Here is a 17,915-nt window from a genome sequence, read left to right as displayed (position 1 = left end):
TCGTTTTTATTTATGAAGTCTTTTTGTACAGATCACTTGTACGAATTCAATCAAATGCATGTTTTAGTGTGTTTTTATGGTTTTAATTCCTAGGTTCTGAGGAAGCTGATAGGCGGACCTCAGATCTCTACGACAATGATGGCGAATATGATCACCGAACTGGAGGACGTCAGGAAACCAATGGTAATTAAAGCGATAATGATTAATCATATTAAATCTTGGCATTCGATGTAACCAAGTAATAGAGTCGTGAATTATTTCCATATCGTGGTGCTAATTAGTTAATAATGCTCATTTGATTTTATAGTATAGTAAAATTTCCATAATCATGTTTGAAGGAATGTATGTATTTACAAAAACATTTTATTACTTGCCAAATATAGTTTTGACTTTGGTGGTTTAAACGTTGTACGTCGTCTGGATTTATTTGTAGGGCCAGTCGAAGCTACAGTTCTAACGTTTTTGACAGTTGATATATGTTTGAGGTTTTAGATGACACTAATCAACTACTGACACTTATGAATACTCTCGTGTTCAGCTTGTACCTAAATTTACTTCTTCGAGCCTTCGTTTTCAATGAGGAAAGTGTCTAATAGGTGGTGACACGAGTTTACGAATCGGTATTTAATTGTCTAATTGGTCTGAAAGAGCAACAATCCACCAATCTTACTATCTACGATTTATTTAGGTCTTGGGCCTATATAGAAGGTGTAACCCATCGCCGACAGGTGCTGTAAAAAATTTATAGAGAAAATATTTCAGATATTATTTTAAGTGATTGTCATTTTACAGTTGAAATAAAATAGTATCTTAAATAGAATATATATAACTAGTATTAGAAATATTCCTTGAAAATAAAATTGGATCAATAAAAGAGTTAATGTATTTGCAAACTAAATGTATTATTTGTTTGTAAAGCAGAGATTTTAGTACTGTTTGTTTTTCTCCTAATTACGTTTATCTTCCATTAAGTTCCTCGACGGAAAAATAATAGGGATAACATTTTTCTTGTAACGACTCAAATCGAATCGTAAATTGAAGGTTTAAACGTTAAACTGTGCTATAACTTGTGCAATACCAATATCTAAAAATAATTATAATAATAATATGCAATATTATTAAACATGGTATTTTATGCCCGCTGAAGTATTAAAAAAGATTCTGATTCAAGGACATAGAAAAAAGAAATTATTAAATTTAGAATATTTAATTCATAGATGTATTAATAGATAATATGATTGTGTTCTTTGATTGTGTTCGAATAATAAAAATTTCGTACCTAATGAGATCTGTATAAAATAAATATACGTACAAATAAATAAAAATGAGGTAGATCGATAGAAATGTAAAATGGTTTGCTTTGATTTTCAATACTGAAGTCGGTTAATATAATTTACTATATCATGTCGTTAATAGATTGTCAAGAAGACCTGCTCATCTTTTTACTGTACCAATTTTACCACAATATTGTAAAATTTAGGGATTTAACTCCAGCGTACTAATTAACGAAATCGTTTATCCTTTGTCTTTGTAGTGTTGTGTAATAGTTTCCTATTAATCGATAATACCACCAGTTATGTGCGCGCGCAAGTTTATGGTAATCCATAAAATTTAATGGTTTAATAGAAAACCGAAATTTTAGGGAGAAGGAAGTGGGATATAAAGTAGGCTTCATACAAATTCTGAGATATTAGTTCCATAGCAATATGAAAAGTTCAATTTATGATTATTTTTTATCAATAGATTTATAAATTCACGATAAGATTAGAATTCGTAACGATAATACCATCATTTATTCAAGACAAAAGTTTTTTGAGACAAAAGAAGACAAATTTCTTGTATAGTTCAAAATATAAATGTACTTTATGGGACTCATACGTATTAGTAAGTGGGTGCTTATAATGATATGTATTTTAATTAAAAATATCTAGATATAAAATTAATATGCTGCAAAGTGTTAGTAAATAAATTTTCTGAAAGCTGCTATTGTGTTCGTTTGTTACTATTAAGTAGATACGTGAAAAATTTCGCAAGAGCTTTATTAATCAACCAATATAGATTTTATAAAAAATTTGTAGGATGAATGGAAGTAAATAAGTTGAACGAGATTCTTTTCATGTAAAAGCAAGGCTACAAGTCCGACCACAAACTGAGTGAAACTATATTGATTTACAGCATCTAACAGGAAACTGTAAATTTGTTTAAGTATTTAAAAGGAAATATTAAATGAAATTGACGTGTTTTAGGAAGAGGTTATATCCATAATTTAATTAATTTTGAAACAGTTTCTTTTGTAGCAACTGGAATAAATAATTCATATTTTTGCAATGTAGAGAGTCTAATATTTCGCTCTCCTGTTAACATAATAGCCACAAATCTAAAAATAGTGTAGTATCTGAATTTTAACCATATGTATGTGATCACCGCGTTCTGTATTGTTTTCCATTTCTTTTCAATCATTATCCTAATTTACGATTATTCACTACAGTACAGTACAGCATAATTTTGAGGCATATTCGTACAAATTCAACTTTATTTCGTATCATAATGTTACACAATTACGAAAAAAATATATTTTAAATTGAAAGTCGGTCAGTTATAGGAATAAATCAGTTAGTGTATTAATAAATAGTTGAATTCGATACTATTAGCATAAAAAGAGTGTGAAAAGCTAGACTCTTCAAGTATGGACACTCAAGTGGTTAATTTTTTTATGGGCAATCTGGGACTTATTTTTAAACTTTTATTTGTATCGAAAGAAGTTTTAAACATACAATTAAATGAGGGTATAATCACAGTATAATCGACGGTCTAAGTGACGGTATAATCAAGATGAAACTTTGGCAGGTAATGGTACCTGTTCAATTTAGGACGTATTCAACGTACTTCAACGTATGGAAGTTGTTTCTTGATTTTTTGAAAGCTTAGAACTTCAAAAAAGTTAAGCTTGGATAAAGACGGCGTAGTTTGCATTCCGAGTGTAAAAAGATAGGTGTGTTTGCTAGCATAGGTTTAAGGTAATATACTCACGGTGTACAGAATAATCAATTTATAACAAGAGATGTATCTAATCATGACAACTGATATGCTTGTCTTATAAAACATACTAGTGAGAATGCACAGAAGCGATATTCGTTTATTCTAAATAATTATAAAGTGTCATATAGTTTAACATATGTTCGAAATAACGAGTTTAGAATACGGTGTACAAATTTAACAGTTTTTGAAGGGATACTTAAATTACAAATTGTAAAATGTTTGTCGGATACATGTGTAAATATACAGACGATATACATATTTGTCGTAATGTATTCGATAATTAGATTATAAATTTATGGTAACGGATATATTACAATTCGTACGAATTCTGTAAAACAAGAAAATATAAAGAATTTTTTATAATAAATAGATGTAAATATTATAAGAGAAATATCATGTAAATATTATCAGAGATGTAAATATTATAAAAGTTTTTATCTCATATTAAACATTTTTAAGATTCACAGTATTACTTACAGTGTAAATGTATGTATACATATCAATTTTTAATATCTTTTTAAATAGGTACGTTGCCTCTAAAATGATCCATATACAAAAAGTATACGATCATTTTCATACGTTATTGTACTAAATTTATTTAGAAACAATTATTTATACAATAAATTACAACAGTCAAACTTTAATTATTTTCACATAGGCATTCATTACTTTTATTTTTTTTAAATGTATTATTTGAATGTCTACTTCTGTATCATATGAATGTCTACTTCTTGAGATATTCTACAAACAGCAATTCATTATTTGAAATAATGCTTTTCTTTTCGAATAATCTTTCAAATAATATGTATGAGCTACCAACAAGCATTTTATAATTTACAATTTATGCACGCCTCTAGAAGCTGCCATATTTTGCTATCATGCAAGCTCCCATACTCCTTCAATTTAGTCAATCGTTGGATGGTCAATTCCTTGAATGTCACGAACAATCTTCTTTATCTGTCAAGAAGGTGGAGATCGAGGGTCCTACAGCTACGGGCAAGGACAAGGCTCCCTGGATCCTTACAATCAAGGAGCTGGTGATCCTTACGGAAGATCTCGGGGTTATGAGGATACTTATACCAGAGAAGACGGGCGAAGAGGAGGTCACGGTTCTAGAAATTCTTATAGCGATGGCTATGAAGAAAATCGTGAGTCCGGCAACACTTACGGTCGTCCAGATCCTTACGGCCGAGATTCGACAGGTTATACGGGATACTCGCAAAATCAAAGAGGATATGGAGCAGCTGGAGATTCGGAAAATTATCCGAGTAGCTATTCAGCTATACCAATCCCGGGACAAACACCACCGAAGAATTGCACTGGATCAGCTTGTTGCGTGCCAAAATGTTTCGCCGAAAAGGGCTCCAGAGTAAGCATCTGTGAAAAAAAGAGTATACCGAAGCTGGTAGTAGGTGATAAATATTCCTTTTAATTCAAGTCCAATTACATAGCGCTGAAATCGGATATTTTTTACATTTGGATTAATTCAGTATTGATCAAATTCAACACACACATATTATTAGTTCAAGAAGCCATAAAATCCATTCGATCCACAGAAATATTTCTGAATTTTGGGTTTATATGAAAGCTTCAGTTTCAATATTCTGTTTTCATTTTCACGAGTTAAATTTCTTGAGTCCGCTAAAGATGATTAGTGCAGTCTTAAAATTGTAAAAGATAAAAAGACAATGTGGTTGATGGAAATCCTTTAATCAATGTGTAATATAACCGATATTAATTCCATCAAAGTAAAACAATAATGTGGTATATTTTTATAGGGTCCGCCAGGTATAATAGGGCCACAAGGTCCAAAAGGGCAAAGGGGATTTCCTGGTGCAGAAGGTCTCTTAGGACCAAAAGGAGAGAAAGGTGATCCCGGTCCGCAAGGACTACGGGGCCCGAAAGGTGATAGAGTATGTACTATTGTGTATTCGTGAAACAATCCAAGCTGATTGTTGGTGATCGCTATTATAATTGTGTCATTCTCTTGCAGGGAAAAATGGGTATGCCTGGATTTCCTGGTATAAATGGTGTTCCTGGCGTTCAAGGTCCACCAGGATCGCCTGGTGTTCCTGGCCGTGATGGTTGTAACGGAACAGACGTACGTATGAATAAATTATACATAATTAGTGTTTATAAAGCTACAGATGTTTTTATTAAAATAACATGAAATATTGTTTATATAATTTGATATTCTTTTACTTTTCAAATGTTTACATTATTAGAGGAGCACATCAAAATTCTTTAATTTAATCCAGATATTTTGTTTGTGTCGGGTATTAGATATTTAACTCAAGTATATTACAAAATTTATAATATATGAAAAATATATATATCTAATGATCGAAGGACCATTTAAAAATTTTGGGTTTCACTAAGAATTTTTTTTACTATTTAGGGAGAGACTGGTCTTCGTGGTTATCCTGGTGAACCAGGTCCTCGTGGTCTTCGAGGTTATCCTGGTCCTAAAGGAGAAAAGGGTCAACCAGCATTTGGCGGTATAGTTCCTGTTGGACAAAAGGGTGAACCAGGTATTGATGGTGTGAGAGGACCCCCGGGACCACCAGGGCCTCAAGGAGAACACGGATTCCCTGGACCAAAGGGTGAACGTGGTCCTTATGTATGTATTTGCATATATTGTTTATTTGGTATTACACATTATCATTACTTACACTTCCGTAATGATAATCCATGTACAAAATACATGAAGATCTTATACAGATCTTATCTGTAAACTAAATCATCATCTAGGGCGCACCTGGAATACCGGGCCCAAAAGGAGAGAAAGGAAATATGGGACTTGGATTTGAGGGTTTGAAAGGTGACAAAGGTCAAAAGGGAGAACAGGGACTTCCTGGTACACCTGCCCCTGAATTACCGTTCGAAGGTACATCAGAAGTGATAGGACCACCTGGAGACATTGGAGAGAAAGGAGATAAGGTATGTAACCAAATATAAATTATAATTAAATTTCATTGGGCAAGTAAAGTAACTCCTGTGTATACGTAGGGTGAAATGGGATATGATGGACAAAAAGGTGAGCCTGGACCAATTGGAGATCATGGAATGCCAGGTTCTTATGGTGCAAAGGGAGAGAAGGGTCTTCCTGGAGCACCAGGTATTCGTGTAAGTCAATCAGAACATATTTATCATATTCTAATCATTTTTTTCAATTAAAGATTAGTCTACTATAAATTGAGATAAAATTTATTCTCTGTTTAGGGTAGAGATGGTTTCTCTGGTCCTCCTGGTCCACCTGGGCGCAAAGGAGATCGTGGTTACGACGGTTTGGATGGTCTTCCCGGTCGTCCTGGACAAAAAGGTGAACCAGGACGAGATGGTCCTACGGGTGTTCCTGGATTGCGAGGTCCTCCAGGTCCACCAGGAGTGAGTTTCTTATAAATTAAGTTTCTTATAAACTCGAATTAATTGATGTCTTGATCATATTTTTAAACTTTTCTTGATTAGATTTCTCATACTGTAACATTTTCAAGATGAGTTTTCGTAATATGGGGTGTTTTCAGGGCGGCAAGGGTACACCAGGACCACCAGGACCAAAAGGACCCCAAGGGTTCCCAGGCCCTATTGGACCTCGAGGAGCAGATGGATATCCGGGAGACCCAGGTCCAAGAGGTCCAATGGGTCCGCAAGGAGGCCCTGGCTCACCTGGTATTCCTGGACCTGAGGGTTTACCAGGAGAGAAAGGAGGGAAAGGAGAGCCTGGTATCACAGGATTTCCAGGACCTACTGGACCTCGAGGATTTGATGGACCCCCAGGTCCCCCAGGACCACGTGGTCCACCAGGAGAAAAAGGATTATCGATTGTGGTAAGTAGAGACCATAAACATTATAAGTAAAACAAATTACAATTGCAAACATTTTCATTTTTGTTAAATTGACTTCGATTATTGAAACAATTTTTAATGACAATAACGGTGCAGGGTCCTAAAGGAATGGATGGAGCGCCCGGCTTAGATGGAGAAAAAGGACAGAAAGGAGAACGTGGTTACGCAGGATCACGTGGTTTACCAGGAGATTCCTTGGATGGAATTCCAGGATTACCTGGTGAATCTGGTTTACCAGGAGAACCGGGAACTCCTGGCAGAAATGGTATTCCAGGAACTCCAGGGGCACCTGGTGAGAAAGGAGAAATCGGTGGACGGTGTCAGGATTGTTTACCAGGATTAAGAGGACTTAAAGGCGATCGTGGTTTGGATGGTACTCCTGGACTTCCTGGACCACGAGGACCACCAGGAGAACGTGGATTCCCAGGAGAAGCAGGAGCTGATGGATTACCAGGACCTCTTGGGCCACCAGGACAACCAGTACGTCTAACAATAATAATCATAAGTATTTGTTAAACGTTTAACGAACTAAGAAGCTGCGAGTTAGCGAACAACTAAAACCCATCAGCTGTAGAACAAACTATTAGTATACCTGGATAATGAGTAGACTATGCATTTTTATGCAATTTTATATTCTTATAAGTAAAGTTAAAAAATGGAACCTAAATAAAAGGTTATTCCGTATTTCAAATACTATCATTTGCACTTTATTTTTCATGTTTTCTGTATTTCTGAATATTATATACATTCTATAATTTTTTACACATTTGAAATTTCCATAAATTCATAGAAATCCGCAGTCTACTAAGGAGTAAATAAGTTTCAATTCGATGCCTGAAAAATTAAATAATACAAAAATTTGCACTAGATAATTAATGTACAAAAAAAATCACTTTTTGTGTTTATGTAATTATATGTTTCTAATAGGGAAAAGATGGTATTCCTGGCGCACCAGGGCCTCAAGGAGAACCAGGCGCACCAGCAGAAATCCCAATAAGTCTGATTAAGCCAGACAAAGGTGAGAAAGGTGAACGAGGTCCACAAGGCAGAGTCGGTCCAGTTGGTCCACAAGGACCTCCTGGAGAAAAAGGTGCAATTGGATTCGAAGGTTTCCCAGGTCTTAAGGGTACTGCTGTAAGTTATAATTTATATTAATTTATCGCCAGTATAAAATTTTCATTAGCAGTTTTGTTTAATTTGGTGTATTTCATTATTAGGGAGATCGCGGATTCCCTGGTGAAGATGGAGTTCCTGGAAGGCCAGGTGTTCCAGGACGAAAGGGAGAAAGTGGACTCAGTATAAAAGGAGAGCCAGGAGAACCAGGCCAACCAGGTTACCGTGGCGAAAAAGGAGAGTCCGGTTTGATTGGAGAGAAAGGTGAACCTGGTAAGTCGTTGTAACTAAACCTTACATATTGCTTAAACAACTACGTATAGTAATAAACACTGTTTTATTTCTGTCTAAACAGGACACTGCCCACCGCTTAGCTCGACCGCTGGCTTCAAAGGTGAACGAGGAAATCCTGGTGAAAAAGGGGCGCCTGGACCACCAGGAAGAGATGGAGAGAAAGGCGATAAGGGAATACAAGGTTTATCAGTGAGTATCTCAATTGTACTTATTAATAATTGTATTATTATGTCAACGAAATGGCAGAAAATGTTTATGGTTTTTATTCCCTTACAAAAGAGTGCGTCTGAAATTGGAGATCTTTAAAAATACTAATTATAATGTGTAAATAATACTAATACAAATTTAATGAAATTAGGGCTCTCCTGGTCTTCAAGGGTCAATCGGTGCTCCAGGTCCAGTTGGACCACGAGGATTGCCGGGTCCTCGTGGCGAGAAGGGTAATATGGGACCTATGGGCTTCCCAGGAGAATCTGGGCGTGAAGGACCTAGAGGATTCCCAGGTTCTTCAGGAGGAAAGGGAGACAAGGGTGAACCTGGAATATCAGTCAAGGGTAGTCGTGGTATGACTGGCCCTCAGGGAGAAAAAGGAGAGAAAGGTCTTCCAGGACCTCCAGGAAAGGATGGCCCTGTTGGTTTCTCAGGTTTACCAGGACTTCCTGGCGAAAAAGGTGATCTTGGTTTTACGGGAATAAGTGGTTTACCAGGTGCACCAGGCGAGAAAGGAGACACTGGTCCAATGGGACCTCCGGGTCCCCCTGGTGTTGCTGGAACTCCTGGTTTTGATGGAAATAAAGGTACAGTATTATTACCCTCAATCGTTTATAAGAACTTTTTGTTGATCTCTCATTATAAACGTAAAGTTTATGTTAAATTTATGATATATAGGCGAACCAGGATTACCAGGAGAGCCTGGCAGAGCAGGACTTCCAGGATTCCCCGGTCAAAAGGGTGACCGTGGTGAAGCAGGTATTGATGGACCAAAAGGATATCCTGGAAGACGAGGTTTACCTGGCACACCAGGTAAACCTGGTGTAGAAGGTTTACCGGGTATGAAAGGAGAACGCGGTGAAAAGGGTAATGCTGGTTTCCCTGGATTACTTGGCATGGCTGGAAAGCCAGGACTTCCAGGTTTACCTGGACCGAAAGGAGATATGGGTCCGATGGGTCCTGTGGGCACACCAGGTCCTATTGGATATGAAGGACCTAAAGGTGATCAAGGTCTACCTGGAATACCGGTAAATGATCTACATTATCATAAAATATTTTAATTGGCGATATCAAATTTAAGAAACTTTTGTACATGGATGCCTATGCCATATTGTAGGGACTTAAAGGAGAACCTGGTCAAGTATCGGAGAAAGGTCAGAAAGGTGAACCGGGAATGCCTGGAATTCGTGGTCCTCCAGGTCTTCCTGGAAGAGATGGTATAGATGGTGCTAAAGGAGAATCTGGATTACCTGGTATTGGACGAGATGGTTTACCTGGTCCTAAAGGAGAACGCGGAATTCCTGGTCGCGATGGTATGCCAGGACTTCAAGGACAGAAAGGTGATACTGGCGTAAGAGGACTACCTGGAAGTAAAGGAGACATGGTATGTTTTATTGAAATAGCAACAAATTTGACCGGGTAATCTTTCTAAACTACTTCAATATATAAATATATATTTAAATATTCAAATAGGGATTACCTGGAGCACCGGGTGAACCAGGAACGCCAGGAATCGATGGTTTACCTGGTGAACCTGGTGACATTGGTCCACCTGGCCCTGTTGGTTTCCCTGGTTTGGATGGTGAAATGGGATCTCCAGGACGTCCAGGACTTAACGGTGCTAAAGGAGATCGAGGTTTCCCAGGTAAGAATATACGAAGAAAGCATAAAAAGTTTTCTTGGAAAGAAAAGTTTTCTTTCTGGAAAGAATAAAAATGCTGGAACTTAGCAAAATGTTATACGAGTAATCATAGATTTATGGTGCATTTACATTTCAAGGCTCTGTTGGACTTCCTGGTATTCCTGGTGCATCTGGAGAGAAAGGTGACCGTGGACCATCCGGACCAACAATTAAAATCAAAGGTGAAAAAGGTGAACCGGGTATTCCTGGTCGACCAGGTTTCCCGGGAGAGAAAGGAGACCGTGGTCTAGACGGTCTTGTTGGGTACGACGGTGAGAAAGGTGATAGAGGTTTACCAGGTCCAGTTGGAAATCCAGGACCACCAGGAAGTATAGGTCTTAAAGGTAGAATTTTTTTTATTTATTGTTACTATTCTAGTAAGGATAGCAATGTAGTTAATATCTTTTATTTAATTTGTCAACATGACAAATTCTCTTTTAACATACTCAATTCCTTGTAATAGGTGACCAAGGACCAATAGGACCTTCAGGAATTCCTGGAGCAACTATTAAAGGTGAGAAAGGATTACCAGGAATGCCAGGTAAGCACGGACGTGAAGGAATACCAGGTCGACCAGGAGAAAAGGGAGAACAAGGGTTGCCAGGCTTACCAGGACCAAAAGGAGATCACGGACCATACGGACCAGTAGGTCCAGCGGGTGAAAAAGGAGATATGGGTCCTATGGGTCCTCAAGGTGCACCAGGTCGCGATGGATCTCCAGGTCTTGAAGGAATGCCAGGTTTACCTGGAGAAAGGGGTGACAAGGGAGATATGGGACTACCTGGTCTGCCTGGTGTACCAGGACAAAAGGGAGAGGCAGGATTCCCAGGTAAATAGTACTTCAATATTAGATTTTTGTATTATCTACTTGCGTAGGATAAAATTAAGTTGGTTGTATCTTAAATGTCCTATGTTGCTATACAAAATCTCCTAAATCTTTTTCAAATTAGAAGCTTATTTTAGTGATTTTATTTTCTAAAGCCAACCTTTACATTAAAATTAATAATTAATTGATAAGATTATTGTATAGACAAATTAATAGACATTATGTGGAGCAATTAAAAAATAATTATTATAAATTATAATTTTAATTTCTGTTTAATAAATTTGTTTTAACGAATTAATAGGGCCAAGCGGATTAGATGGAGTCCCTGGAGAAAAAGGTGAAAGAGGTTGGGATGGTGTGAATGGTCTTCCTGGACCTCCTGGAGAAAAAGGTGATAGAGGATACCCTGGTCCGGTAGGATTAATGGGTTCTGTCGGTTACCCTGGTTCAAAAGGTGAAAAGGGTGAAGATTGTATTGAACCACCAATGGGACCAAAAGGAGATCGTGGATATCCTGGTATGTGGGACTACAAATTATGAAGTTGAATTTAACAATAATTAACTAATATCGTTCTTATGAATTGGAAATATTTAATTATGTAATAATATTCGTATTTCCAAATATGATTACGTTATGAAATGAATATATCATTATGTCAGATCACAGACATTAATTTTCATGTTCTCCTGGGCAATAACTTTCATAACAAAGATTTTGTATACAAAATTCTTTTTCGCAGGACCTGCTGGTGCACCAGGCCCACAAGGAGAAAAGGGTCTCCCTGGACCACCAGGATTCCCAGGGTTGGAAGGACTAAAAGGTGCACAAGGGCTTCCAGGACCATTGGGACCACCTGGTGCACCTGGTTTACCAGGACCTATTGGTACAACTGGGATACCAGGACTTCAAGGACCTGTGGGTATACCAGGTCCTCCAGGAGAACCAGGACAACCGTGTGAAACTGTGCCAGATTATCTTACTGGTATTTTACTTGTTAAGCACAGTCAAAGTCAAGCAGTTCCCACATGTGAACCAGGACACATCAAACTTTGGGAAGGATACAGTCTGTTATACACAGATGGTGATGAGAGAGCTCATTCACAAGATTTAGGCAAGTATTATGAATCTTTTTATGTTATTTTTCTAGTTGCTTTAACAACTAGAATGATCACTTTTGTAAGTACATATCAACTGAAGAATTAGCAAGAGCTCTCTGAAGCTCAAAGTTAAACATGTTTTCATCACATCTTTTTACACCAACGCCACAATTGGTTTAATAAATTATCATGAAACAGGTTATGCTGGCTCATGTGTAAGAAAGTTTTCAACGATGCCCTTCCTCTTCTGTGACGTTAATAACGTCTGTCATTATGCCAGCCGCAATGATCGTTCTTACTGGTTATCGACCAATAGTCCAATTCCCATGATGCCTATTGAGGAAACAGCAATAGAAGAATACATCTCCAGGTATGTTTTTATTAGCAAAGGAAGCAGAACGAATAACAATTTCAAAGTGGGGTTTCCTGTTTACGACTAATATTGGGACTGACCACAGCAAACAACACACAAACACCTAAAAAAACAATGAAAAACAAATTAGATTACATGCATATTGAAAGACGTATGCATTTGGAAGCTATATTGAGTAGTGGCATCAACTGTGCAAACGAAATAAAACCATAATTCTTAGCATTCTGAATGTACTATGATTTTAACTACAAACAGTGGCGCCAGTGGTGCGTGAAAGGTTTTTTTTCAAACATTTCTTGTCCCATAGTTAAATGAGACATTTTAACTATGAAGGTTTTCTCTAAAATTCACTTATTTCACTAATATTGATTCATTTTTTACTGGATCAAAAAGAATTGTGAAACTCAATTTGTTTCAGTAACTATTCTCTGTAGATTGAAAAGATGTCCATTTGAATTTCATTTACATTTTGTTCGCGACTGAGAATCGACATGATATTGCATTACGCAAGTACATAAGGCGCAACTTTCGAGAACTGAACGCATTGATGTATTTGGCAAACTAACATCTTGCGTTCTAACAGAAATGCATTGCCAATTTGCTCAATCACTGTCAGAAAAATTGTTTGCAGATACGCATCTTTATTTCAAAAAGCTCCTCGTCTAGTATTATGCCTTTCTTTCCTTCTTTTATGATTAGAGCGTACATTATAATACACGTGATATTAATCATAACGTTTTTCTCTCTCACATTCAGTCGATATGTAGCTATGTGTATTGAACGTGGGAAAACAAGTATTCCAGGACATATAGAACAGGTTATTTCCCAAGTGTTCTAATACACATATGTACAGAATTATTTTGCGTGAGATTGTTGATCACATATGGGAGTAAACATTTACTGATTTATTTAAATATATTAGTCATTTATTCAAGTAAAATAGAAACTGCAGATTTTGGATAAGAAAAAAGTTGATTTCAAATAGATTGATGAGATTCCTAATGTGTTTGGAATATTATAGCATTATATGATATTTTTTGTACTATTGTTAACTTTACAGTTGTTCAGTATCAATTTATACAATGCTCTTCTAACAACTTCCACAGGTGTGTGGTATGCGAAGTTCCGGCGAATGTATTAGCCGTACATAGCCAGTCATTGAGCATTCCAGAATGTCCACAAGGATGGTCCGGCCTTTGGATCGGATACAGTTTTGTTATGGTAAGAAATTAAATTCTCTTTTTGACTATTCAGGAATTCTAGTTAAATAACAATTTTCATAATCTAAGTACAAATTTAATTGCCCAATCACTTTAACGAGAAGTGAGCGAATTACCAGAAGCATTTATTTACCATGATTAAAACATTAAATTCTTTACATATACGTATTTAAACAAATCTACTGCTTAACGCACATATACGTAATTCCCAGCATGCTATCTAAAAGTACAAAATAAAATTTCTCACTAGCCTTTCAAACGCCTTTCAGCTTTCCATCTTTATAGTTCACTATTTTTGCTTACTACAAACGAACACTTGCATTTCGAGGACAGTATCTATTTAATTTCCATCGTTATCGTTTCAGCACACGGGTGCCGGTGCCCAGGGCGGAGGACAGTCTTTGTCCAGTCCTGGATCTTGTTTAGAGGACTTCCGAGCGACGCCGTTCATCGAGTGCAACGGCGCCAAAGGACACTGCCACTATTACGCGAATGAGTTCAGCTTTTGGATGGCCACCATCGAGGACAGGCAACAGTTCCAAAGGCCCGAGAAACAGACCTTGAAGGCTGGTAACCTCAGGTCCCGAATAAGTCGCTGTCAAGTGTGTATAAAGGACACGTAGACCCATGAAAGCGCGTTTGTGTTTACTCTTTTTCCCTCTACCAACGATTTTTTTTTCTTTTCTCTACCATGATCTTTTTTTGCTCGACCAAAATTATTACTATTGATACACGGAACACATCAAAGTCTCGCGGTGAAACGAGGGAACGATTGTTCACCGGCCGTTCTGGCGTGAATTCGTGTCGAGGATGTCGAAATAAAAAGAACGGCGGATCTTCGTCCTCACGTTTCTTTCGACTATCCTTCCATTGCGTCTATTTCTGTCCTCTGAGCTTTTTACCTTATTCTTCCCTTCCTCTACTGTCCCTTTCTTTGTGTGACCTTCCTCTGTACGTCGTGCTATTCCGTTCATAGCCGTTTTCATTTATCGCCGTATTTCTGTTCTTAACGGCCGTCTTCGAATTCCCCGCGAGCGCTTCTGTTGTATGCCATAAGTTGTCTCTTTCTATAATCATTCAAACGCAAGTGCCTCGTGTACTATTTTTTAGCATGTAAAGTAATATATATATATAAATATTATAAATATTTATATCTCGTTAATGCCGTATGAGAATTAATTTTATCGTACTATTACGGACACTGCCTATATCCGATATGGCACATTTTACATATTGTATATTAATATAAATAAATTAGCCTGATAATCGTGTGAAGCCAAATATTTAAGTAAATAGGTATTTTGCTACGTAGCTAATAAAATTCTATTTTCAAACATCATTCGTTTTATTTTTTAATCAATCACGTATCTTTTTTCAATACAGGATGTAACTAAATCAAGTAATATGTCTGACACTTATTTAGAACACATGTGGCAAACGCCGCGTCACAGCTTTGTGTGTACCCCAGTTGGTCCTTTAATGTAAATGCATCATATGATGCAGCTGTATTATAACAGAATTACTATATTTTATTTAGAAAAACTTCTGAACATATACACTATTTCACTCTCCCAATTTCGATAGATTGTTCCCTGCGTCACTGCTTCTTCAATTATCTTCAGTTGTCTATTACCAGTGAACAAGAAAATAAATAATGGGAACTTTAATAACCCTACCGTTTTACATCAGAAGCAATAGTAAAATTCAATATTTACTTGTATAACTATTAGATTTTGTTTCATTGTAAAGGAATAAAGAATAGAAAGAAGAGATAATTCAAAGGATGAAACTCTCAATGAACCGTTTCCCAACCGATTCGAACAAGTTTGAAATATATTGTTATGGACGATACTTTGAGCAACTTTTTTCTTTATAAATATGCAGCGGTCGACTTTAATTTTCGAGTATACGCAACAATACTTTGTATACTATCTATTGAACTCAAAAGGGAACATTGTGAAATGCAAATCTTCGATTTTGATGAAACTTGGCAAGATTGTAGAGTAACTAAAAATATTCGACACGTATTCTTTTAATCGGCTCTATTTTATGTTAAGGAGGTGAAAACTATCCCCAAAATTAGGGGTGAAAAACATATTTTGCTTCATATCTCGAAAGCTATTGCGTGTAGCAAAATTGTCTAAATAGGATGATTGCGTATTTTTTAACGACGAAACCACCTGTGTAAACAGTTTTTAGAAACATCAATTTATTTAACAAATATATTAAAAAATAGTATACTTACATTGTTTTCACTGATTAAATGTTGATAGATTTTTTCACAAATTTGTACATGAATACTATGAACCAAAAACAAAAAATACAAATAAAATAGAATTTTAAATTTCAACGTTATAAATACAATAATAGCATTCCTAGTTAGACTGCTCGAAATTTTTTCGACACGATTAAAGTGAGTGGCAGTTAAACCGTCAAACAGTCCAGACGTCTTTTTATCGACCACGTATACCAAAACATAGAGTAATAGATGAAATGAATTAGGAGTAGGGGTAGACGGTATTGGGTTTGTGCCGTGTTGGTGTAGTGCCTTCATGTCAGTGAAATCCCATAAACGAAGTCCAAAAATTATAAATTGATCGACTTATATAGGTTATAACCTGTACAGCAAGATGCTATCAAAAAAACAGTATCTAAGCAAGACTCCTAAGTACAGAGGTCTAAAATCCAAACAGGGGTTAAAAAGTATATATATTTGAATTGCTATATATATAGCTTCTAGTGATATTTAAAAACATGTCGAAGGATTTTTCAAAAGTTTGAAAATTATTAATTTTACAAGTACATAAAATACGGTGCTAACTTGTTTTCAAAAAATTGTAACTCTTGAACCATTAAATGCACGAGAATATGCTTCTGGGTAGATAGAGTGAACGCATAAGAGTACTGAAAAAAATTGTTTCAGTTTAGAAAAAGATTTTTTAAAGACTTTTTCTGTAATTGTTTTAAATAAATGCGATGTTTCAATACCGGGCACGATTTTAAAACTCTGAACAAAAATGAGGATATAGTCCTATTCGTTCTCTTTACGGACATATTTTAAAAAATATGGACACTTGAAAATTGACCAAATGAAAATTGATTGTAGGTGATGTTGCGTCGCATCGCGTCGAAGCGTATCATGTGCAGCCTGATCGTACGATATTAGCGGCTAGGTGGCTATACATACCTCCCATTAATGTAAGGGGTATACAATAATTAATTATTTAATAATTTTAACAATTTTTTAGTCTTGACTGTTACAGTAAACTTTAGCCGACAAATCAGGCAATATGTCTGTAGGTATATACGAATAAAAATGTCTTGTTCCGGGAATTCTTTCAATTGATCGTCTTTCTAGTAGTAGTTCTCAATGTTCTTTATATTCTTTAACTGAGCAGAATTTAAAATTAATATCCTCGACATTCGCAATCGCCCAATCGAATAATTTCTGTGATGTTGTGATCTAATCTTATAGTGATCTTTGTGAACTTACTCGAGCTGCAAGGCGTTTCAAGGACTCGCCAACACCATGGCATGCATTTTTACCTTGTGAAGTTGCAAAGTGCCACATTGCATGGATACCGAAATCTTTGGAATGAAAACTAGGATTAAGTAAACTATACTTATTTTTGTATTGTAAAGAAGCCCTTACAAAAAAGTATTTAATTTTTGTAATGCCAGCACCGTATTTTTCTGTCAAAAATTGTATTAAATGTGTTTGAAATAAATGAACAGCTATACTATCGTGTTCGTGGGAGTTTGATATAATGATAAAGTTGTCACGTTTTAGACTGTTATCCATTCGCTGATAAGCAATGAACGTGTGTGTTGTTGCTTGCTTGTTAGATCAATGGTAACTCTGAATTTCGTCTTGAATAAGAAATGAATAATTTTCTGCGAAATTTCCAACAACAACAAATTCATCAGGCTACATTAATGGTAGGTATAGCCACCTCGCTGATAATACTGTACGAATTATTGAATAGAATCAAATTTATTTGCTAAAATATAATTAAAATCGTTCCTAACTCTTACAAACACAAAAAATTAATGATTTTTGTTACAAAATAATTCTAATCCATGAAAAGGTATGCGAAATCAGAATTATTTAAAATATAAATTGAAAAAAGTAAAAAGCTATCGAAAAATTCGAACCCGGGATCTGTAAATTATTACTTATTCGCACTCGGCTATCGGACTTTCTTCTGAATTTGTT

The 17,915-nt window shown here is 36.1% G+C and overlaps 1 protein-coding gene across 1 annotated transcript in view; it reads left to right on the top strand.

The window, feature by feature from the left end:
• Positions 1-14,534, top strand: part of Col4a1 (Collagen type IV alpha 1) — a 28,136-nt gene extending 13,602 nt beyond the window's left edge. The window contains exons 4-27 of the mRNA XM_076382531.1: positions 94-183; positions 4,005-4,408; positions 4,818-4,952; positions 5,033-5,140; positions 5,438-5,659; positions 5,791-5,979; positions 6,049-6,165; positions 6,262-6,426; positions 6,564-6,866; positions 6,981-7,364; positions 7,812-8,018; positions 8,102-8,270; positions 8,353-8,480; positions 8,650-9,088; positions 9,180-9,529; positions 9,619-9,885; positions 9,975-10,146; positions 10,281-10,526; positions 10,646-11,011; positions 11,310-11,525; positions 11,749-12,120; positions 12,305-12,476; positions 13,586-13,700; positions 14,065-14,534. Coding sequence (XP_076238646.1) covers positions 94-183; positions 4,005-4,408; positions 4,818-4,952; positions 5,033-5,140; positions 5,438-5,659; positions 5,791-5,979; positions 6,049-6,165; positions 6,262-6,426; positions 6,564-6,866; positions 6,981-7,364; positions 7,812-8,018; positions 8,102-8,270; positions 8,353-8,480; positions 8,650-9,088; positions 9,180-9,529; positions 9,619-9,885; positions 9,975-10,146; positions 10,281-10,526; positions 10,646-11,011; positions 11,310-11,525; positions 11,749-12,120; positions 12,305-12,476; positions 13,586-13,700; positions 14,065-14,322 — 5,594 coding nt within the window. The 3' untranslated portion in view covers positions 14,323-14,534. The remainder of the gene's footprint in view (positions 1-93; positions 184-4,004; positions 4,409-4,817; positions 4,953-5,032; positions 5,141-5,437; positions 5,660-5,790; positions 5,980-6,048; positions 6,166-6,261; positions 6,427-6,563; positions 6,867-6,980; positions 7,365-7,811; positions 8,019-8,101; positions 8,271-8,352; positions 8,481-8,649; positions 9,089-9,179; positions 9,530-9,618; positions 9,886-9,974; positions 10,147-10,280; positions 10,527-10,645; positions 11,012-11,309; positions 11,526-11,748; positions 12,121-12,304; positions 12,477-13,585; positions 13,701-14,064) is intronic.
• The last annotated feature ends 3,381 nt before the right edge of the window (positions 14,535-17,915 follow it).

The sequence above is a fragment of the Calliopsis andreniformis genome, chromosome 1 (assembly GCF_051401765.1).
Source record: "Calliopsis andreniformis isolate RMS-2024a chromosome 1, iyCalAndr_principal, whole genome shotgun sequence".
Lineage (NCBI taxonomy): Eukaryota > Metazoa > Arthropoda > Insecta > Hymenoptera > Andrenidae > Calliopsis > Calliopsis andreniformis.
The sequence above is the reverse complement of the archived record's forward strand: the minus strand, read 5'-3'. Positions and strand labels throughout refer to the sequence as shown.